Source organism: Haematobia irritans, chromosome 4 (assembly GCF_050003625.1).
Source record: "Haematobia irritans isolate KBUSLIRL chromosome 4, ASM5000362v1, whole genome shotgun sequence".
Lineage (NCBI taxonomy): Eukaryota > Metazoa > Arthropoda > Insecta > Diptera > Muscidae > Haematobia > Haematobia irritans.
The window spans coordinates 189473916-189497737 of NC_134400.1; the positions used below are offsets into that span (position 1 = coordinate 189473916).

At 30.5% G+C, this 23822-nt stretch overlaps 1 protein-coding gene across 2 annotated transcripts; it reads right to left on the minus strand.

Moving 5' to 3' along the window:
• Positions 1 to 229: 229 nt before the first annotated feature.
• CTCF lies at positions 230 to 18092 on the minus strand. Of its 2 annotated transcripts, none has more exons than XM_075304912.1 (7): positions 17858 to 18092; positions 17331 to 17691; positions 14331 to 15156; positions 13878 to 14231; positions 9850 to 10643; positions 772 to 830; positions 230 to 699 (listed from the first exon to the last, which is right to left on the minus strand). In XM_075304912.1, the coding sequence occupies exons 2-7, from the start codon at positions 17683 to 17685 to the stop codon at positions 628 to 630; spliced, it is 2460 nt and encodes an 819-aa protein (XP_075161027.1). In that variant the 5' UTR covers positions 17686 to 17691; positions 17858 to 18092; the 3' UTR covers positions 230 to 627. The 2 variants fall into 2 exon arrangements, with proteins under 2 accessions (XP_075161027.1, XP_075161028.1); XM_075304913.1 differs by lacking the exon at positions 17858 to 18092 and adding an exon at positions 17798 to 17817.
• Between the last annotated feature and the right edge of the window lie 5730 nt (positions 18093 to 23822).

Sequence of the window (23822 nt, forward strand, 5' to 3'; positions counted from 1 at the left end):
ATTTATTTGGCAAAATACCACACAAAATTTTTAATTCACATCCAAAACACTGAATTCGCATCACACTTTTGGAAGTGATGTAAATTCAGTGCAAGTGAAATGGTGGACATCCGTCCGATGACAAGCCCATGATAAATTCATCGCTTTTGCGCCAATTTGCCAACACTTCAGGATCCAACAAGAACATTTTCACCACTTTTTGGCGACACATTTCGTAAAACATATCCAATTATTACGTGTTTTCCACACATAAGTTACATTTTATTTTCATAATAAATTTGAAATAATGTCCATTATTTAATTGTAGTTTTTACATAAATAAATTATGCATTCTATCCTGAGGGCCATCCCCAATTTCAAAAAGCTCCGTTAGATTACGGTTAGTTAAAAAAAAAAAAAAAAAACTTTCAAACTATACATGTCACTTAGAAATTGCTAAACATTTTTGAGTTAAACTTAAAATGCAACCAAATAAGAATTACTTTTACCTTTAGTTAACCGAACGTTAGAGCCTAACGGAGCTACATGAAAATGGCTGTAAAACAAACTAAAACTATTTTAATTATACATTATAGTTATGCTATAGTGTAACTACAAAATTCTATAAAATTTTTTGAGGAAATATTTTTATTTCTCTAGAATTTCAGTATACTCAAGGCTTTCCACATCATCGTCATCTTCATCGGCTTCAGCATCATCCTAAAAATATTGAAAAAATGATTAAATATGGATATATATAAAATCAATATCGGTAATTTCTTTATAACTTACATCAAAACCAAAACAATCTTCGGTTATAGCCTTTAAAGCCGTCTGGGTTTGAGAAGTATCTGAAAGTTGGAATAATAAAAAATTAAAAATGTTTGTCATTATAACAGTTTGGTTGGAAGGGAACCAAAAAGTCGACTTTTAAATTATTACAATTTATTTAACTTATTTACATTTTGGTAAAGATTACTTTCGAAACTTCGAAAATTTGATTTTTCGACTCTCGAGCACTTCCAAACCACTTACGCCAAAAATAATCTACCAAAATTTAAGAAAAATTTACCAAAAATCTACCAAACATAAAAAAAAAAAACAAAATTTTATTTCTATGGAAAACTTTATCAACATTTTATTTCTATAGAAAATTTTATTTCTGTAGAAAATTTTGTCAAAATTTTATTTCTATAGAAAATTTTGTCAACATTTTATTTGTATTAAAAATTTTGTCAAAATTTTATTTTTATAGAAAATTTTATTTCTATAGAAAATTTCGTCAAAATTTTATTTCTATAGAAAATTTTGTCAAAATTTTATTTCTAAAGAAAATTTAGTCAAAATTTTATTTCTATAGAAAATTTTGTCAAAATTTTATTTCTATAGAAAATTTTGTCAAAATTTTAGTTTTTTAGAAAATTTTGTCAAAATTTTAGTTTTTTAGAAAATTTTGTCAACATTTTATTTCTATAGAAAATTTTGTCAAAATTTTATTTCTATAGAAGATTTTGTCAAAATTTTATTTCTATAGAAAATTTTGTCAAAATTCTATTTCTATAGAAAATTTTGCCAAAATTTTATTTCTATAGAAAATTTTGTCAAAATTCTATTTCTATAGAAAATTTTGCCAAAATTTTATTTCTATAGAGAATTTTGTCAAAATTTTATTTTTTTCAAAATCTTATTTCTACAGCAAATTTTGTCAAAATTTTATTTCTATAGAAAATTTTGTCAAAATTCTATATAGAAAATTTTGTCAAAATTTTATTTCTATAGAAAATTTTGTCAAAATTTTATTTTTTTCAAAATTTTATTTCTATCGAAAATTTTGTCAAAATTTTATTTCTATAGAAAATTTTGTCAAAATTTTATTTGTAAATATTAAAAATTTTGTCAAAATTTTATTTCTATAGAAGATTTTGTCAAAATTTTATATCTATAGAAAATTTTGTCAAAATTTTATTTCTATAGAAAATTTTGTCAAAATTTTATTTCTATAGAAAATTTTGTCAAAATTTTATTTGTATTAAAAATTTTGTCAAAATTTTATTTCTATAGAAGATTTTGTCAAAATTTTATATCTATAGAAAATTTTGTCAAAATTTTATTTCTATAGAAAATTTTGTCAAAATTTTATTTCTATAGAAAATTTTGTCAAAATTTTATTTCTATAGAAAATTTTGTCAAAATTTTATTTCTATAGAAAATTATGTCAAAATTTTATTTCTATAGAAAATTTTGTCAAAATTTTATTTCTATAGAAAATGTTGTCAAAATTTTATTTCTATAGAAAATTTCGCCAACATTTTATTTCTATAGAAAATTTTGTCAAAATTTTATTTCTATAGAAAATTTTGTCAAAATTTTATTTGTATTAAAAATTTTGTCAAAATTTTATTTCTATAGAAGATTTTGTCAAAATTTTATATCTATAGAAAATTTTGTCAAAATTTTATTTCTATAGAAAATTTTGTCAAAATTTTATTTCTATAGAAAATTTTGTCAAAATTTTATTTCTATAGAAAATTTTGTCAAAATTTTATTTCTATAGAAAATTATGTCAAAATTTTATTTCTATAGAAAATTTTGTCAAAATTTTATTTCTATAGAAAATGTTGTCAAAATTTTATTTCTATAGAAAATTTCGTCAACATTTTATTTCTATAGAAAATTTTGTCAAAATTTTATTTCTATAGAACATTTTTTCAAAATTTTATTTCTATAGAAAATTTTGTCAAAATTTTATTTTTTTAGAACAGAATTTTATTTTTTAGAAAATTTTGTCAAAATTCTATTTCTATAGAAAATTTTGTCAAAATTTTATTTCTATAGAAAATTTTGTCAAAATTTTATTTGTGTAGAAAATTTTGTCAAAAGTTTATTTCTATAGGAAATTTTATCAAAATTTTATTTCTATAGAACATTTTTTCAAAATTTTATTTCTATAGAAAATTTTGTCAAAATTTTATTTTTTTAGAACATTTTGTCAAAATTTTATTTTTTAGAAAATTTTGTCAAAATTCTATTTCTATAGAAAATTTTGTCAAAATTTTATTTGTATAGAAAATTTGGTCAAATGTTTATTTCTATAGGAAATTTTGTCAACATTTTATTTCTATAGAAAATTTTGTCAAAATTTTATTTCAATAGAACATTTTTTCAAAATTTTATTTCTATAGAAAATTTTGTCAAAATTTTATTTTTTAGAACATTTTGTCAAAATTTTATTTTTTAGAAAATTTTGTCAAAATTCTATTTCTATAGAAAATGTCAAAATTTTATTTCTATAGAAAATTTTGTCAAAATTTTATTTGTATAGAAAATTTTGTCAAAAGTTTATTTCTATAGGAAATTTTGTCAAAATTTTATTTCTATAGAAAATTTTGTCAAAATTTTATTTCTATAGAAAATTTTGTCAAAATTTTATTTCTATAGAAAATTTTGTCAAAATTTTATTTCTATAGAAAATTTTGTTAAAATTTTATTTCTATAGAAAATTTTGTCAAAATTCTATTTCTTTTTGCCAAAATTTGATTTCTATAGAAAAGTTTGTCAAAATTTTATTTCTATAGAAAATTTTGTCAAAATTTTATTTCTATAGAAAATTTTGTCAAAATTTAATTTCTATAGAAAATTTTGTCAAAATTTCATTTCTATAGAAAATTTTGTCAAAATTTTATTTTTATAAAAAATTTTGTCAAAATTTTATTTCTGTAGAAAATTTTGTCAAAATTTTATTTCTATAGAAAATTTTGTCAAAATTTTATTTCTATAGAAAATTTTGTTAAAATTTTATTTCTATAGAAAATTTTGTCAAAATTTTATTTCTATAGAAAATTTTGTCAAAATTTTATTTCTGTAGAAAATTTTGTCAAAATTTTATTTCTATAGAAAATTTTGTCAAAATTTTATTTCTATAGAAAATTTTGTCAAAATTTTATTTCTATAGAAAATTTTGTCAAAATTTTATTTCTATAGAAAATTTTGTCAAGATTTTATTTCTATAGAAAATTTTGTTAAAATTTTATTTCTATAGAAAATTTTGTCAAAATTTTATTTCTATAGAAAATTTCGTCAAAATTGTATTTCTATGGAAAATTTTATCAAAATTTTATTTTTTTAGAACATTTTGTCAAAATTTTATTTTTTTAGAAAATTTTGTCAAAATTCTATTTCTATAGAAAATTTTGTCAAAATTTTATTTCTATAGAAAATTTTGTCAAAATTTTATTTGTATAGAATTTTGTCAAAAGTTTATTTCTATAGGAAATTTTGTCAAAATTTTATTTCTATAGAACATTTTTTCAAAATTTTATTTCTATAGAAAATTTTGTCAAAATTTTATTTTTTAGAACATTTTGTCAAAATTCTATTTCTATAGAAAATTTTGTCAAAATTTTATTTCTATAGAAAATTTTGTCAAAATTTTATTTCTATAGAAAGTTTTGTCAAAATTTTATTTCTATAGAAGATTTTGTCAAAATTTTATATCTATAGAAAGTTTTGTCAAAATTTTATTTCTATAGAAAATTTTGTCAAAATTTTATTTCTATAGAAAATTTTGTCAAAATTTTATTTCTATCGAAAATTTTGTCAAAATTTTATTTCTATAGAAAATTTTGTCAAAATTTTATTTCTATAGAAAATTTTGTCAAAATTTTATTTATATAGGAAATTTTGTCAACATTTTATTTCTATAGAAAATTTTGTCAACATTTTATTTCTATAGAAAATTTTGTCAAAATTTTATTTCTATAGAAAATTTTGTCAAAATTTTATTTTTATAGAAAATTTTGTCAAAATTTTATTTCTATAGAAAATTTTGTCAAAATTTTATTTTTTTCAAAATTTTATTTCTATCGAAAATTTTGTCAAAATTTTATTTCTATAGAAAATTTTGTCAAAATTTTATTTCTATAGAAAATTTTGTCAAAATTTTATTTCTATAGAAAATTTTGTCAAAATTTTATTTCTATAGAAAATTTTGTCAAAATTCTATTTCTATAGAAAATTTTGCCAAAATTTTATTTCTATAGAGAATTTTGTCAAAATTGTATTTTTTTTCAAAATCTTATTTCTACAGAAAATTTTGTCAAAATTTTATTTCTATAGAAAATTTTGTCAAAATTCTATTTCTACAGAAAATTTTGTCAAAATTTTATTTCTATAGAAAATTTTGTCAAAATTTTATTTTTTTCAAAATTGTATTTCTATCGAAAATTTTGTCAAAATTTTATTTCTATAGAAAATTTTGTCAAAATTTTATTTCTATAGAAAATTTTGTCAAAATTTTATTTCTATAGGAAATTTTGTCAAAATTTTATTTCTATAGGAAATTTTGTCAAAATTTTATTTCTATAGAAAATTTTGTCAAAATTTTATTTCTATAGAAAATTTTGTAAAAATTTTATTTCTATAGAAAATTTTGTCAAATTTTTATTTCTATAGAAAATTATGTCAAAATTTTATTTCTATAGAAAATTTTGTCAAAATTTTATTTCTATAGAAAATGTTGTCAAAATTTTATTTCTATGGAAAATTTTGTCAAAATTTTATTTCTATAGAAAATGTTGTCAAAATTTTATTTCTATAGAAAATTTCGTCAAAATTGTATTTCTATGGAAAATTTTATCAAAATTTTATTTTTTTAGAACATTTTGTCAAAATTTTATTTTTTTAGAAAATTTTGTCAAAATTCTATTTCTATAGAAAATTTTGTCAAAATTTTATTTCTATAGAAAATTTTGTCAAAATTTTATTTGTATAGAATTTTGTCAAAAGTTTATTTCTATAGGAAATTTTGTCAAAATTTTATTTTTTAGAACATTTTGTCAAAATTCTATTTCTATAGAAAATTTTGTCAAAATTTTATTTCTATAGAAAATTTTGTCAAAATTTTATTTGTATAGAAAATTTTGTCAAAAGTTTATTTCTATAGGAAATTTTGTCAAAATTTTATTTCTATAGAAAATTTTGTCAAAATTTTATTTCTATAGAAAATTTTGTCAAAATTTTATTTCTATCGAAAATTTTGTCAAAATTTTATTTCTATAGGAAATTTTGTCAACATTTTATTTCTATAGAAAATTTTGTCAACATTTTATTTCTCTAGAAAATTTTGTCAACATTTTATTTCTATAGAAAATTTTGTCAAAATTTTATTTCTATAGAAAATTTTGTCAAAATTTTATTTTTATAGCAAATTTTGTCACAATTTTATTTCTGTAGAAAATTTTGCCAACATTTTATTTCTATAGCAAATTTTGTCAAAATTTTATTTGTATAGAAAGTTTTGTCAAAATTTTATTTCTATAGAAAATTTTGTCAAAATTTTATTTCTATAGAACATTTTTTCAAAATTTTATTTCTATAGAAAATTTTGTCAAAATTTTATTTCTATAGAAAAATTTGTTAACATTTTATTTCTATAAAAAATTTTGTCAAAATTTTACTTCTATAGAAAATTTTGTCACAATTTTATTTCTATAGAAAATTTTGTCACAATTTTATTTATATAGAAAATTTTTTCAAAATTTTATTTCTATAGAAAATTTTGTCAAAATTTTATTTCTATCGAAAATTTTGTCAAAATTTTATTTCTATAGGAAACTTTGTCAACATTTTATTTCTATAGAAAATTTTGTCAACATTTTATTTCTCTAGAAAATTTTGTCAACATTTTATTTCTATAGAAAATTTTGTCAAAATTTTATTTCTATAGAAAATTTTGTCAAAATTTTATTTTTATAGCAAATTTTGTCACAATTTTATTTCTGTAGAAAATTTTGCCAACATTTTATTTCTATAGCAAATTTTGTCAAAATTTTATTTGTATAGAAAGTTTTGTCAAAATTTTATTTCTATAGAAAATTTTGTCAAAATTTTATTTCTATAGAACATTTTTTCAAAATTTTATTTCTATAGAAAATTTTGTCAAAATTTTATTTCTATAGAAAATTGTGTCAAAATTTTATTTCTATAGAAAAATTTGTTAACATTTTATTTCTATAGAAAATTTTGTCAAAATTTTACTTCTATAGAAAATTTTGTCACAATTTTATTTCTATAGAAAATTTTGTCACAATTTTATTTATATAGAAAATTTTGTCAAAATTTTATTTATATAGAAAATTTTGTCAAAATTTTATTTTTTTAGAAAATGTTGTCAAAATTTTATTTCTATAGAACATTTTTTCAAAATTTTATTTCTATAGAAAATTTTGTCAAAATTTTATTTCTATAGAAAATTTTGTCAAAATTTTATTCATATTCATCTTTATTTAATCAAACCGAGCCCATGCGGACTATATGTTGATAGATAATACAAATGATTACAGGTATTTGCTTGAAATGATAAAACTAATTCATATTTAAAAAAAAAAAATAAGTGAAAAATACTATAATAAAACGAAATATATATGAAAATTATGAAAATAAAAACAAAGAAAGGCTAAATGTGATGTTTAAAACTAATATCCTAAAACTAAAAAACCTAACGCACACTTTTATAAAAAAAAAATAAAATAATTATGAAAAAATAAATGGTGATATAATTATTGTCAGTGAGAAACATGACTAGTTCAAACGATTATTATGAAAATGCAAAATCAATCTATCTTTAAATGTATGAGAAGAAATTGAAAAATCCTTAGCAAGAGCAGGCAAATGGTTCCATAGCCTTGTTTTGCGAATTGCAAAAGATTTCTCAAAAATGTTGTGGCTGAAATGTTCCACACGGAGTTGTGAATTTCTTGTGGAGTGTAAAAAATTGAAGTTATGCAGAAGATAAGAAGGTTGTCTGCGTTTTATGCCATTAAAAAAGAAACAAAGACATTTAATGGATACAAAATCGTTAAAAGAGCAACCCAATAACTGCGAAGCAAAGTAGTCGTAGTCCCTCCTACATCGCTGGCCGTAAACAAAACGAAGAATACCATGAAAACACGAAATAAGTCTGTTAACGCAGGATCGATTAGCACCCGTATAGACCTCAATACCGTAAAGTATATGCGGCATGAGCAAGGAATGTGCCAACATATATTTAATCTGTGTAGGAAATATAACATTAAGGGAGTATAACTTCTTAAGTACAAAATTCAATTTCGCACACACATGGGCGATATGTGAGCCAAATGTAAGACCGGTGTCAAGTTCGAATCCGAGCGAAGTAATACAACTAGACGGAACGACAACACTATTCTGGACAACAATACAATTATTAGCACGTAAATTGTGAGATCCACCAAATACTATACATTTAGTCTTATCTACATTAATCCTAAGTTTATTGCAACGGGCCCATTCACAGATACGACCAATATCATCATCTAGATTGGAGACACAGGTATCCAGATCCTCCGTATCACTTGTACTTAGCAACTGAATATCGTCAACATATATAGCCAAGTTAACATGCCGAACGTAAAGATGTAGGTCATTCACATACAACGTAAATAGAATCGGTCTCAATATAGAGCCCTGGGGTCCCCGGCAAGTATCGTGTTGACACCCGAACATTGATCCCGATATGACACGAACTGCGAACGACCAGACAGAAACGAGGACATTAGCTCGCATGATGACACTGACAAGTTGAATTCATGATTAAGTTTATAGCACAGGATGTTGTGATCTACAGAGTCAAAAGCTTTGCTCAGATCTAGAGCAGCCAGAAAAGTTTGTCAAAGTTTTATTTCTATAGAAAATTTTGTCAAAATTTTATTTTTATCGAAAATTTTGTCAAAATTTTATTTCTATAGAAAATTTTGTCAAAATTCTATTTCTATAGAAAATTTTGTCAAAATTCTATTTCTATAGAAAATTTTGTCAACATTTTATTTCTATAGAAAATTTTGTCAAAATCCTATTTCTATAGAAAATTTTGTCAAAATTTTATTTGTATAGAAAGTTTTGTCAAAATTTTATTTCTATAGAAAATTTTGTCAAAATTTTATTTCTATAGAACATTTTTTCAAAATTTTATTTCTATAGAAAATTTTGTCAAAATTTTATTTCTATAGAAAATTTTGTCAAAATTTTATTTCTATAGAAAAATTTGTTAACATTTTATTTCTATAGAAAATTTTGTCAAAATTTTATTTCTATAGAAAATTTTGTCAAAATTTTATTTCTATAGAAAATTGTGTCAAAATTTTATTTCTATAGAAAATTTTGTCACAATTTTATTTCTATAGAAAATTTTGTCACAATTTTATTTCTATAGAAAATTTTGTCAAAATTTTATTTCTATAGAAAATTTTGTCAAAATTTTATTTCTATAGATAAGTTGTTCAAAATTAAATTTCCATAGGAAATTTAGAGGCATATTTTGCAAAATCTACCAAAACATCAAGAATTCTACCAATCTACCAAACAGTAAAAAAGTCTAAAATTTTTGGTAGAATTCTATCAACTGTGCTCTCGAGTCCGTTATAGAAAAAACATGGACCGTTGAATTTAAAGAATTATGTTAAATTTTATTTAAATATGGAAAATTTAACATTCGACTTTCCAGTTTGGCAAAGATGAACTTTTCATTTTCAATGTATGAATTTCGACACTCGACTTCAAGGTCGATTTTTTGAACTATCGATTAATAGATTCCGTTTTAAAATCACCGAAAGTCAATTAGCCGAATTCAAAGATTGTAATAGGCAATATCGACATCGTCATTATAACAAGACGTTTAGGTACAAGATTTTGGTTGGAGGAAGCCAAAGGTAGACTTTTCAACTTTTTCAAAATTTTGGAAATTTGATTTTTAAGACGACTATTTCTTCAAAAGTAGATTAACCGATTTGAACCCATTAAAAAAAGAAAAAAAACTAACATCAAAAGTCGATAAGTCGAGATTTTTTGTTTACTTACTTCTTTCTGATCGTTTAGGTTTCTTTTCTATAAACTCTATATTCTGGGGCTGTTCTTCAGTATCATGATCGTCTCCTTCTGGCAACAATTCGAAAACCATATAGTCTTGATTATCATCCTCGGTAACATCCATAAGTTCGGTACCATCTTCTTCTGCTTTCACTAAAACTGTCTTATATTGAGACGAGGATGAAGGCTTTGAGGTGGCTGTGCCTTTTCGACTTGGTGTATCAGCCGAATCATTATTTTCCATTTGATATGAAACTATGGGTTTTTCCTCTTCCTCTTCTTCACCGTAATATTCAATTTCGCCCTCATAATCTTCATCATCAACTTCTTCATAAATATACTCTTCATTCTCCTCACCATATTCCTCCTCACCACGATCTTCGCCGTCTTCGATCATCTCACCCAGTTCGTGTTCCTCGTAAACATAGTTTTCGGTTTCATTTATAACAGTACCATCTGAGTTAAGCTTTTTCATGCGACCAAATTTAAGGCGAAGTTTTTCTTCATTTATTGACGAATTTGGATCATGGATTTCCATATGCCGGATTAAATTACCCTTGAAGGCAAATGAACGATCACAGTGGGGACAAGCGTGAGCCTTTTTGAGCGGTTTTGGTGGCTCATAGTTCTCGGTATGATAGATTTTCATGTGACGGCTGAGTAATTGTTTTTGTCGGAAACTTTGTTGACAAAGTTCACATACAAATGGTTTGCTATCAGTATGTATTAACATGTGAGTGTCCAAATGACGTTGTGAAATGGAAGCGTAAGGACAATAAGTGCATCTAGAATAAACGAAATAAAAAAATTGTTGAGTATGTCCCGAATATATTTTGTTACATTTGAAATAAGCAAATAAGACGGACGGAGCCGGCCCTACGATACCAGAGACGATCCTAAACACATGCTGTACCTTAAGATGACAGTCTACAACCGGTCGGTACCTATATATAGGAGCTATTCCTAAATCTCCATAAACACAGAAAAAAAAAATTCACGAATTTTTTCCAATTAAAATTTCAATTGAGTTTTAAAAAATATTCAATTAAAAAATTAATTGATTCAACAAATTTTTTAATTGAAACAAAAAACAATCACAAAAATTAAAAGTATCAATTAATTGTTTAATTGGATAAATTTTTTAATTGATACCATTTCTGATTGAAGACATTTCAAATAAAAAATTAATTGGATCAATTAATTTCGTGGTTGAATTAGAAAAAAAAAATTTTGTGTGAAGGATTACATTATTCAAAGTGAAATAAAATCGTTTAATAATTGAAAAATACAATTTTTGTAATTCATTCGATTTATATCGAAATTTCTTTCGTCTTTTTTCCAAATTCAATAGCGGTCGTCTTTGTGCCAAAAACATAATCTCTTATTAAATTTCACCCAGATTGGTTCAGAATTGCGATCTCTATGATGCGAATAAAATATAAATGAACTGACACTAACGCCTAGATCGACTAAGAAGGTGATTCTAAGGCTATAGGCAAATATTTGACCAAAATATAGTGTCAAACATTTTTTCAGAACTATTTTCCAAATATCTGGATACTGGTTTCGAAAATTATCTTACAACTATGTTAGACATTCCAATATGAACTAAAAATGTCTGTTGGTTTGGCTTTGGCGACAGATTCTTGTTGATTTCTGTCAAATTCTGGCCCAGTGTGGCCATAGCATAAATCGACCAGTGTATATATATTATGTGACAGGGGCGGACGCAAAGTATATGGACAATGGATAATTTTTAAAGGGACTTTGCTCCTCCAGAAGGCCGGTTTATTCAGCTATGTGGGATCTATATATATATATATTTATGAATAGACGTGAACCAATTTTTGAATGCTTTCTTCCTCTTCCAGGAAGTTCAAGATGTCGTAAAAGTGGCCCGATTTGGCCCTTTTCATTTGACCTATATCAACAGCAAATTGTGCCAAGTTTCCAACCAATCGCTTGTTTTGTTCCAAGTTAGTGTAATTTCTACAGACGGACGGACATGACTAAATATATTTAGAATTACACCATAAGGGTATAAACTGCAACTAATTTTATACCCTCCACCATAGGATGGGGGGTATATTAACTTTTTCATTCCGTTTGTAACACATCGAAATATTGCTCTAAGACCCCATAAAGTATATGTATTCTGAGTCGTGGTGAAATTCTGAGTCGATCTAAGCATTTCCGTACGTCCGTCCGTCTGTTGAAATCACGCTAACTTCCGAACGAAACTAAGCTATCGACTTGAAACTTGGCGCAAGTAGTTGTTATTGATGTAGGTCGGATGGTATTGAAAATCGCTCCACTTTTACGTATAGCCCCCATATAAACCGACGCTCAGATTTGGCTTGCAGAGCCTCTTGGAGGAGCAAAGACGCTCAGATTTGGCTTGCGGAGCCTCTAAGAGAAGCAAATTTCATCCGATCCGGCTGAAATTTGGTACATGGTGTAGGTATATGGTCTCTAACAAACATGCAAAAAAAAAATTGGTCCACATCGGTCCATAATTATATATAGCCCCTATATAAACCGATCTCCAGATTTGTCCTCCGGAGCCTTTTGGAGGAGCAAAATTCATCCGATCCGGTTAAAATTTGGAACGTGGTGTTAGCATATGGCCGCTAATAACCATGCTAAAATTGGTCCATATCGGTCTATAGTTATATATAGCCGATCCCCAATCACACAAAAATTGGTCCATATCGGTTCATAATCATGGTTGCCACTCGAGTCAAAAATAATCTACCAAAATTTTATTTCTATAGAAAATTGTGTCAAAATTTTATTTCTATAGAAAATGTTGTCAAAATTTTATTTCTATAGAAAATTTTGTCAAAATTTTATTTCTATAGAAAATTTTGTCAAAATTTTATTTCTATAGAAAATTTTGTCAAAATTTTATTTCTATAGAAAATTTTGTCAAAATTTTATTTTTTGTCAAAATTTTATTTCTATAGAAAATTTTGTCAAAATTTTTGTTCTATAGAAAATTTTGTCAAAATTTTTGTTCTATAGAAAATTTTGTCAAAATTATATTTCTATAGAAAATTTTGTCAAAATTTTATTTCTATAGAAAATTTTGTCAAAATTTTATTTCTATAGAAAATTTTGTCAAAATTTTATTTCTATAGAAAAATTTGTCAAAATTTTATTTCTATAGAAAATTTTGTCAAAATTTTTGTTCTATAGAAAATTTTCTCAAAATTTTATTTCTATAGAAAATTTTGTCAAAATTTTATTTCTATAGAAAATTTTGTCAAAATTTTATTTCTATAGAAAATTTTGTCAAAATTTTATTTCTATAGAAAATTTTGTCAAAATTTTATTTCTATAGAAAATTTTGTCAAAATTTTATTTCTATAGAAAATTTTGTTAAAATTTTATTTGTGTAGAAAATTTTATTTCTATAGAAAATTTTGTCCAAATTTTATTTCTATAGAAAATTTTGTCAAAATTTTATTTCTATAGAAAATTTTGTCAAAATTTTAGTTCTATAGAAAATGTTGTCAAAATCTTTGATCTATAGAAAATTTTGTCAAAATTTTTGTTCTATAGAAAATTTTGTCAAAATTTGATTTCTATAAAAAATTTTGTCAAACTTAATTATACACGTATTTAATCGGCCTTTTTTAGTTTAATATATACCACGTATGGACTACCTTGCAATTAAAAAGACGGTGTTAAGAAGTTTTAAAATACCTTGCCATCGGCAAGTGTTACCGCAACCCAAGTAATTCGATTGTGGATGACAGTTTTGAGTAGAAATTTCTACGCAATCCATGGTGGAGTGTACATAAGCTTCGGCCTGGCCGAACTTACGGCCGTATATACTTGTTAATTACTGAAAATGTTTTAGGTAATAATTTAAAAGTTAAAAATGTAACGAATTTTTTCTGGACAGCAGACACCCACTTATGTTTTTTGAAACACTTTTTTACGAGTATATGGCACCTCCAAGATGCTATGACATTTTTTGATATAAGAAATAGTTTTATAAACCCCTGACTTACCTAAAACATTTCTCTCCTTCATGGGTTTTAACATGCATCTTGTAGGAATAACGATCTGGACATTCTTTACCACAACGTTTACAAGTAACAGGATTGTCGGTGTTGTGCAATTTTTGTATATGTAAACGTAAATCGTTTTTGCGGCCGCATGTCGTTGGACATAGATGACACTGGAATACCGGTTTATCGTTAACCGAATGTATAAGTCGATGATATTTCAATGAATTCGATTGGGTAAATCGTGCATGACATATATCGCATTCATAGGGTTTTTCGCCTGTGTGTGTCCTCATATGGCGTTTCAATTTGAATGTGTCTGGAGAGGCATATGTGCAATGAGGACATTGGTAGGGCCTGAAAAGGTAAACATTATAATTGATGTAATTTAGAGAATAGGTTTGGTTTTATAAAATACTATTTTTCTTTTCTTTGAATAATTGCCGATAGTCTTACCTCTCTCCTGTATGACAACGTATATGACGACGTAATTTACTCAATTCTACACTGCTATAGTCACATTCGGTACATTTGTGTGGTTTAATACCGGTATGACGATATCGTCTATGCCTTGTCAACTCTCCCGATGTGGTAAATGACATTTCACAATCTTCACATTTGTAAGGTTTATTACCCAAATGGGTATTTATGTGATTTATAAGAGATACATTGGTTTTGAAGCCTCTTTCACAAACGGAACATTTAAAAGGACGAGTTTCATTGTGTGTATTGAGATGACGTGTTAAAAGGAATTTCTTGGGCGAACTATAATCACACGTTGGACATTTATATTCACCATCAGCATTGGGAGCGATTGGCTTAACAAAACCCTTAGTTTTAACCAGATGAGCATCTTTTTCATCAATAGTAAAATCAGGATCATCAACATTTTTTTCGGTTTCATCCAACTCATAAACTTGTTCATCGTTTTCCACATCGGAATTAAATGTTTGATCTATCGAAGATGTCGTTGTAATATTGGATTTATTTTTTGTCGATCTATTTTTTGGTATATTTATGAATTCTTCAACAGATTCTATCTTAACTTTGGAAGTATCAGGGTTTTGTTTGGCAGATTTCGTAGATTTAATGGAGCTATCGGTTTTTTTGGGTTGTAGAAATTTCGTTATTGTTGATTGATTCTTTAAATTTCTTGGAGTTTTCGATGGACCATCGCTCTTTTTGGGCAAATCCTTTTTACTGGGTGTTTCGGGGTTTTTATCGACATTATTCGATTTCGTTTGTGTCTTTTGTTTCTTTGGAGATTTTGGTGGACTAGAGACTGTAAGAAAACAAAAGAGATATATTATAATTTATTATCTATAATAGATTACTGATGAAAATCGAAGGCAATCAGGAGGAAAATGTGATTATATAAGGGGAAAAATATTGGGAGACCTAAAGAATAATAAGGTTTCGAAACTTTCAGAAATGTCGCTAGAGCATATTGGACTTTTTGCGATAAGAAGTAAGTTTTGCCGTTTGATCCAAGAGGAATTTACTAGTAGGTTATGATAGTTATATTGGCAGCCTGTTACATCAAGGTCATATCGTCCATTCATTCCATTATGATACCACAGTTTGCGAACTTTCTTGTTGTTGTTGTTGTAGCCCCTGGGTATTTATGTATGAAAAGAACAATTAGGGAAAATAAAAGACAAAACAAATTATAGGGGTTAGACATTTAAGCTTCAACATCCAGCTCGAGGAAGCGAGCTGCCTCTACTGGATGAGTCCAGAGTGAAATAGTTGTCACGTATGTCGGCTTAGCAGGACACGCGAAGAGATGCCTCGTAATGTGTGGCGACTGTCCACAATTCGGGCAGACATCCTGAATTGCCGAGTTCAGAAGGGAGAGGTAACTATTTAAGTACCTGGAGACCCCCGATCTTAGCTGTGATCGCACCGACCTGGTTTCTCTAGGAAGCAATCTCTCATCGTCGCTGATAGATGGTGGACTTCTCGCCAGCAAAATGCTGCACAGGTAAGAATATATTGCCTTCTGAACCTGTCATCGCCGATCAAGTGGTGTGTTGACTGGATAAATTTTCTAAAATCAAACCGAATGGGCTTGCTTGTTTCGTTTGGTACCCTCCTGGTTGTGACGTGGTTTGGGTAGTTTATCAGATGCTGTTGGATGAGGTGAGTGCAGTGTTGCCTCACCAATAGCGTTTTGGCCTCGTGTTGCTGCGTAATCGATAAGGTCCCCTTAACCAATAGACTCATAGGTCTTTTGTATCGTCTCTTCATATTTCCCCCAGGTGCTACTAGCCAATGCCTTCAGGGTCTTGTTTCTACTCCCAACGTTCTTAGCTACTATTTCCGCATGTTTACTAAAGAGGAACAGGTTATTACAACAACAACAAGACTTGGAACACAAGTCTTGTTGTTGTTGTAACATTGTGTTGTTTCATCAACCGTTTTGTGTTGCAATATGGAAACATTAGTTTGTGTGTTCAAATCGAGGAACTCAGCGACCAAAGAGGGATGCATACAGAATGATCTGGTGGTGAGACGGGTAGATTTAGCGGGATAAGGGACAATATGACGCTCGATTAGAGATAGACATGTTAGCTACGCAGCTGATAAATATAAATTAAGGCCTGATCTTAGTTTAGTCCGCCACACCTTTTCTCCGATGCTATGGGCGGTGGTTGGACTCCGAGAATTAACCTGTTAGCTTCTGGAAAGAAAGAGACCTCCCACGGCAGACTAGTAGTTGGGTAGTTTAAGCCCAATTAAGATCAGGCCGCCTCAATTGCTACCTATCAGTGGTTAAGTTAGGTTAGGTGGCAGCCCGATGTATCAGACTCACTTAGACTATTCAGTCCATTGTGATACCACATTGGTGAACTTCTCTCTTATCACTGAGTGATGCCCTATTCCATGTTAAGCTCAATGACAAGGAACCTCCTTTTTATAGCCGAGTCCGAACGGCGTTCCACATTGCAGTGAAACCACTTAGAGAAGCTTTGAAACCCTCAGAAATATTACCAGCATTACTGAGGTGGGATAATCCACCGCTGAAAAACTTTTAGGTGTTCGGTCGAAGCAGGAACATAACCCACGACCTTGTGTATGCAAGGCGGGCATGCTAACCATTGCACCACGGTGGCTCCCTATCAGTGGTTGATAGCAGCGTAGCTGAAATATGTCCAATTCGCAACCAAGGGCCACATGACACGCGTCAACTTTTCTCTTGTCCAGCTAAACCAACCCGACTTACCACCAAATCACTCTGGACACACCCCACCTTAGTCGCAGAGTTCCTCGATCTGGCTACAAACTGAAGTACCTAAGCATATAACATGAAATGGATGGATGAAATCACAATAAACTGTTACAACAACAACCTGGTAGCTTCTCAACACTACAGCTTCAATATTCTCATGAATACAATTCAAACCTCCCTCTATAATTATTCAAAAAATTTAGAAATATAACAAAAAAACTTACGCTCTTTCCTTTTCCGTTTAACAACATCAGTCACTTTCGCTATAGGTTTGGCTTTGGTTACAGGTTTCACTTGTATTGCTTTTTTGCCACTTTGGTAATAGTAATTGCCATCAGCATCCATGAATATGGTACCATCTTCTAACTCGACGTCATCTAAAATATCATCATCGTTGGCATTAGCAGGGGCATCTTCTCCTTCGGCTTCCTCCTCGTCGACATCATCATCATCATGATCAACGGTTTCAGTTTTTTGGCCTTGTTTAATCTTTTTGGGACTTAAAGAAATGAATTCAACTTCCTCAATTTCCTTGTCTATATTCTCTAAATACGATTCCAAATCTGAGTCAGCGGCCATTATGAACTAAAACCGGAAAGAATTAAAATTGAATAACAATTCAAATTAAAAAGTTTGTCAGCCCAAATCCAGGCCATTGAAAATTGTTCCCAGATGTCGTAACAGAACTTACTTAGTAGTGACAGTATAGTCCGCAAATTTATGTAGCCATGAGGCGAAAATTGATACTTACAACGTGTGGTGGCGCTTTTTGTTATTGATTTTCTGCGCCCAATTTTCCAAACGAATAGCAAAAGCAAAGAACTGGATTGTTTTTAATATAACTTTGAGTATTTTGTTTTCTTCTCGTTATATTTTACAAGATCTGGCCTTAATATAAATGCAAAATATTATATTTTAGCTTGATTTTTATTAATCTTTTCCCACTAATATCCGCAAGAGTGTATCTGTTGCAGCTGTTTATCAGAATGCGATGAAAAGCAAAAGCATGAACAGGGTTGTATTTTTGTGTTTTAATATGCGTAGTGGCAACACTGTGGAAAGAAATTAATTGTATTAACAATAAGTTAATGCAACTTACCCTAACAAATTGAATGTTTGCAGTGCATATTATATTTCATTTTATTAGGTAAACATTTGTGTAGCTATATTAAATAATTGATAAACAATACAAGATGGCGTTAGGTTACAACATACAATTTGTCTTTAACAACATTGGCAACATCTAGGCGGCGTCATGTTTAGTGTTATGAAGTTAGTTAAAATGTAACGTATTGCGCAAACGTAGCGTGTAAAGGGCTGTTCACACAAGCAAATTTACAGCTAATTGCCCATATCTAAAAGAACTGAGAATGAAGCCGCCTAGTCGCGCCGCTGATTTTAGCCGCCGCCGACCCTTTTTGGCAGTCAACGCCGCCGCCAAATATGTCGACTCATCCCGACTCAAATTTAGCCGCCAATTAATCAAAAATGTTTATTAAAAATATAAAAATGGATTAATAATTGTTGTGTTTTCTGCCAAAATTTCGAACTTTGGATCCACAATTATTCAATATTAGTGTGTAAATATAACCATAGCGATATGCGGTAGGCGAACACTTATTTATGTGTATTTCTTATGGGAAGCCCAAAATCCGCGACGGAATACCGTGACGGCTAGCGGCGTGTCGCTAAATTAAAACTTATTCTAACTCCTTGGCGAAAACTGGTATAGTGTTGCCATCGCTTATCAATTTTTTTAACTCACCACTAGGAATTGCTGTTGCCTGGACACGTGTAGATTATTTTTTTCTTGAACTAACTCAACAAATAACAAGGCATTGTATGTTTTTATTCAACTTCATTGTCTAATATTGTCAAAGCATGCTGTTTTGACAACAAATACGCTAGGAAACGTGAAAAAGGGAATTATTCGCCGTCAAGCTTATTGTATTTGCCGTTGCGGCAAAAATGTTTCGCCTACCGCCTATCGCTATGGTTATATTTACACTTAGGTTTCTATAATAATTTCGAATCTTGCTCAAAAGATTTGAATGATATGTAAATTTGATTGTAAGATTGTTTGTACAATTTATCTCATCACGATTCAGATATCCTAAACAGAGAATGAAGCCGCCGAGTCGCGCCGACCATTTTTTGCCAGTCGACGCCGCCGCCGAATATGGCGACTCATCTCGACTCAAATTTAGCCGCCAATTAATCAAAAATGTCGATTTAAATCAGAAAAATTTATATATAATTGTCGTATTTTGTCCAAAATTTTGCACAACCAATCATATTTAAGCTGCTATAATAATTTAGCAAAAATTTAGCTCAGAAAATGTGAACGAAAAGTAAATTTGTTCGTAAGATAAGTTGTACAACTAATCTCATTACCATTCGATTAACTTTTTTTATAATGGATAATTGGCCGCCGCCGATTGAACAAATTTATATCGGCTCAGCCGTCAAGCCGCCGCCGCCGGAGGCAAAAATTTAGTGTCCGCCGCCGACAAAAATGGGTCGGCTTCATTCTCTGATCCTGAATTTGATTTTATAATGCATAAAGAATATACAAATTTGTATCGGCTTAACCGCCTCCGCCGGAGGCAAAATTTGAGTACCAGGCGCCGCCGATAAAAATGGGTCGGCTTCATTCTCTTCCAAGGAATGTTTTCGTTCGACTGAAATGCCAAAACAGTTCTTTTATAGCTTGGGCTTCCATAAACCGTATTTTTTTATTCGATTTGCCTAAAATTTGAAATCGATAGGTATTTTAGGACCACAAATAGGTGTGCCGAAAATGATGCTTATCGGTCATTGTTTTGGTATAGCCCCCATATAGACCGATCTCCCCATTTTACTTCTTGGGCTTCCAGAAACCGTATTTTCAATCCGATTTGCCTCAAAATTGAAATCTGGAAGTATTTTAGTACCACAAATAGGTGTGCCGAAAATCGGGCGTATCGGTCCATGATTGGGTATGGCCCCCATATAGACCTGATATTACTTCTTGGGCTTCTAGAAACCATAGTTTTTATCCAATTTGCCTTAAATATTAAATCTAGATGTTTTTTTAGAGCCACAAATAGGTGGTAGAGATTTTGATGTATCTCCCTTATAAACCCGCCCTCCGATTTTGGATCTAGATTCTGTAGGGTTTTCAGAACCACATTTAGGTTGCTGCATTTTGTGTGTATCGGTACGTGTTTTTGGCATAGCACCCATATAGACTGATCTCCCGATGTAACTCCTTGGACTTATATAAACCGTAGTTGTTATCAAATTTGCCTGACAATTTAACGGATTTAGTTTTCATCGGTCCATTTGGTAAGGCCTCAATATAGACCGATGTCACTTCTTGAGAGTGTAGAAGGCGCACTGACCATGATAATTGCATGAAACTGGTAACACAATTTCCACGTTTTATTTCTTCTAATCATTTGAATAAAGGGGGTAAAAAACTACAGGTTTTGGATTTCAAATAAAGGAGTTAGTTTATAATTTTCTTGCACATCTACACGAGTTGTTTGTGACTCCAGAATCTGATCTTCATAGATAGAATCTTTAAATTTATCTTCGGGAAGCGTACTGGTTGAACTGTAATGGCCTCCTTTTTTTGGAATACTCACCGACTACCTTGACAAGAGTTAAAGGAATCCTGAATCGTCATTTAGTTGCAGAAAATGTGGATCCACAAGGCGAGGAATTTCGTGGACTTACACAAAGATAAGGAACAGCTGTTCCCTGGCAGGAGAACGAGCTCCAATTCCACCATCGGATAACCTATGTGGACGACTGTTCCATAGTTACATCAGGTAGGGACATCAGGGAACTTGAGGTTCTTTGTCGGCACTAATCTTAAACTGGCGGCTATTTTCACATCCAGCCAGAGTATGCCCACATTCAAGAACTCCAAGGTTCTTGGTGTAACTTTTGATAGTCTGTTCCTCTTTGGAAAACATGAGGAAATGGTAGACAAAACGTTGGGAGTAGAAACGGCATTGGCTTGTAGCAACTTGGGGTAAAGATAAAGAGATGGCACCAAGGACCTAGGTATGAGTCTATTGGCCGACCTATTGATTACGAGGCCCTCGTTTGGAGTCCCAGTATTGGTGATACCCAATGGAGAAATCTTGAAACGGTGCAAAATACCGACCAGGGCAGCGTTGTACTGGGGGAAGACCACCACCTGTTGGCGACGAGGTGAGGCGGTGCTATCCCAGATAATATCTGGCATCTCTAGGTACTTTAATAGTTAACTCTCCCTTACGAACCCGGCAAATCAAGATGTTTGCCCGAATTGCAGACAGTCGCCCCACTTCACGAGGCATCTCTTCGCGTGTCCTGCAAAGACGACAGATCTGGCATATACTTAACTCTGGACACATCCAGACAGCTCGTTTCCTCGAACTAGATGTAGAAGCCTAAATGTCTAATCTTAATAATTTGTTTTGTTCGTTTTATTCTCCCTATTTGTTATCATACTTAAATTCCCAGGAGCTACAAAAACAACAACAGCTGTTCCATTCGACGTGTACACCTGATTTGGCCGGTGCTTAGTGAGGGGACAGATACCAGTGCGTAATAGTGAGACGATCGGATGGAAGACAAGACGACTATGGTTCCCTCGAACGATATCAGGTTGAAGATCAGGAACTACTGAGAGAATAGGATGACGATCGTCAAAAAGGGGCACGAACGATAGTGAATATAAAGCGCCTGGCGGAAAAACGAAACTTTGGAGTATTTAGGTTAAGTTAGATTAGGTTATAGAGGATGACAGCAAATCCGTAGAACGGAAAAATGGTGTCCACCTAGACCATGTTGGTCCATTGTGATTCCTCATGCTTGTTTCTTTCCTCTTCGACATTTGTCTTTCTCTGCCAGGGTCGGTCACATCTCCTTTGCGTTCTTGAAAGAATACGGTTCTCTAGGTCTTCCATCCAGAAGCCTTGATAAAGGCGAGTATATCCTTTAAATTACAGTCCTGTACCTCAGTAATAACCAGAAAGAAAAAGGAACCAGGTATCTTTTTCTTGTCCGGCATTATTTTCTAAAAGATAATGGCGGACACTGGCACAGAAAGTGGTAAGAGTCTTCTGTAGCTTCCGGGTCAAGGCACCATCTACAAATATCATCGGCCATTAAACTAATCCTTACCATATGCCTCCCAAGTGTGTTGTGTCCTGTTATGATGCCTATTTACGGCTTCAAATCCTCACTATTCGTCTCCATTAGAAATCCTGAGTACCTACTACTCTTGTCGTTCCATATCAGCTTGGTCTGCTCGCAACCCACAGAGGAAGTCCATCGTTCCTTCCACAGATCATTATATTTAACGTTGCCCCTAAAATAATATAACGATAGCGGGGAAAAAACGTCCGTGACGATATTATCCATGCCGGGTGCACCTTCCTTAGCCAGCACATCTGCCTCCTCATTGCCCCTTATTCCATAATGTCCAGATACCCAGCGCAGAGTTATATTATGCTGTTCAGAGAGAATTCTGAGTTCTCTACGTTAGCGGTAGTCAGGATGTGACTGCCGATGAAAAAGCAGATATCGCTTCTGAATATCGGTCACTTCAACAGGAGCTCCGCAGCTTTGGCAATAGCAAATACCTCCGCCTGAAAGATACTGCATGCGTTGTCCATTCCATATGACTCCTTGATTCCTAGCTCCTCGCAGCAGATACCACTGCCCGTGGCTTCATCCATTTTCAATCCGTCCGTATAGATGTTCAGATTTTCAAAAAGTTTACGCTTTTCCTCCCAGTCGTCTATACTTGGGATAATCAATCTTAGCTTGGCCTCATATAAAGGGTGATTTGTTAAGAGCTTGATAACTTTTTTTAAAAAAAAACGCATAAAATTTGCAAAATCTCATCGGTTCTTTATTTGAAACGTTAGATTGGTCCATGACATTTACTTTTTGAAGATAATTTCATTTAAATGTTGACCGCGGCTGCGTCTTAGGTGGTCCATTCGGAAAGTCCAATTTTGGGCAACTTTTTCGAGCATTTCGGCCGGAATAGCCCGAATTTCTTCGGAAATGTTGTCTTCCAAAGCTGGAATAGTTGCTGGCTTATTTCTGTAGACTTTAGACTTGACGTAGCCCCACAAAAAATAGTCTAAAGGCGTCAAATCGCATGATCTTGGTGGCCAACTTACCGGTCCATTTCTTGAGATGAATTGTTCTCCGAAGTTTTCCCTCAAAATGGCCATAGAATCGCGAGCTGTGTGGCATGTAGCGCCATCTTGTTGAAACCACATGTCAACCAAGTTCAGTTCTTCCATTTTTGGCAACAAAAAGTTTGTTAGCATCGAACGATAGCGATCGCCATTCACCGTAACGTTGCGTCCAACAGCATCTTTGAAAAAATACGGTCCAATGATTCCACCAGCGTACAAACCACACCCAACAGTGCATTTTTCGGGATGCATGGGCAGTTCTTGAACGGCTTCTGGTTGCTCTTCACTCCAAATGCGGCAATTTTGCTTATTTACGTAGCCATTCAACCAGAAATGAGCCTCATCGCTGAACAAAATTTGTCGATAAACACATTTCGAACCGAACACTGATTTTGGTAATAAAATTCAATGATTTGCAAGCGTTGCTCGTTAGTAAGTCTATTCATGATGAAATGTCAAAGCATACTGAGCATCTTTCTCTTTGACACCATGTCTGAAATCCCACGTGATCTGTCAAATACTAAT

Coding starts and splice junctions, on each gene's coding strand:
- CTCF (XM_075304912.1), bottom strand. CDS start 17,685: ATGGCCGCTGACTCAGATTTGGAATCGTATTTAGAGAATATAGACAAG. Junction 831..9,849: donor ACCTAAACGATCAGAAAGAA/GTAAGTAAACAA, acceptor TCCAACTTTCAG/ATACTTCTCAAACCCAGACG. Junction 700..771: donor AAGATTGTTTTGGTTTTGAT/GTAAGTTATAAA, acceptor CAATATTTTTAG/GATGATGCTGAAGCCGATGA.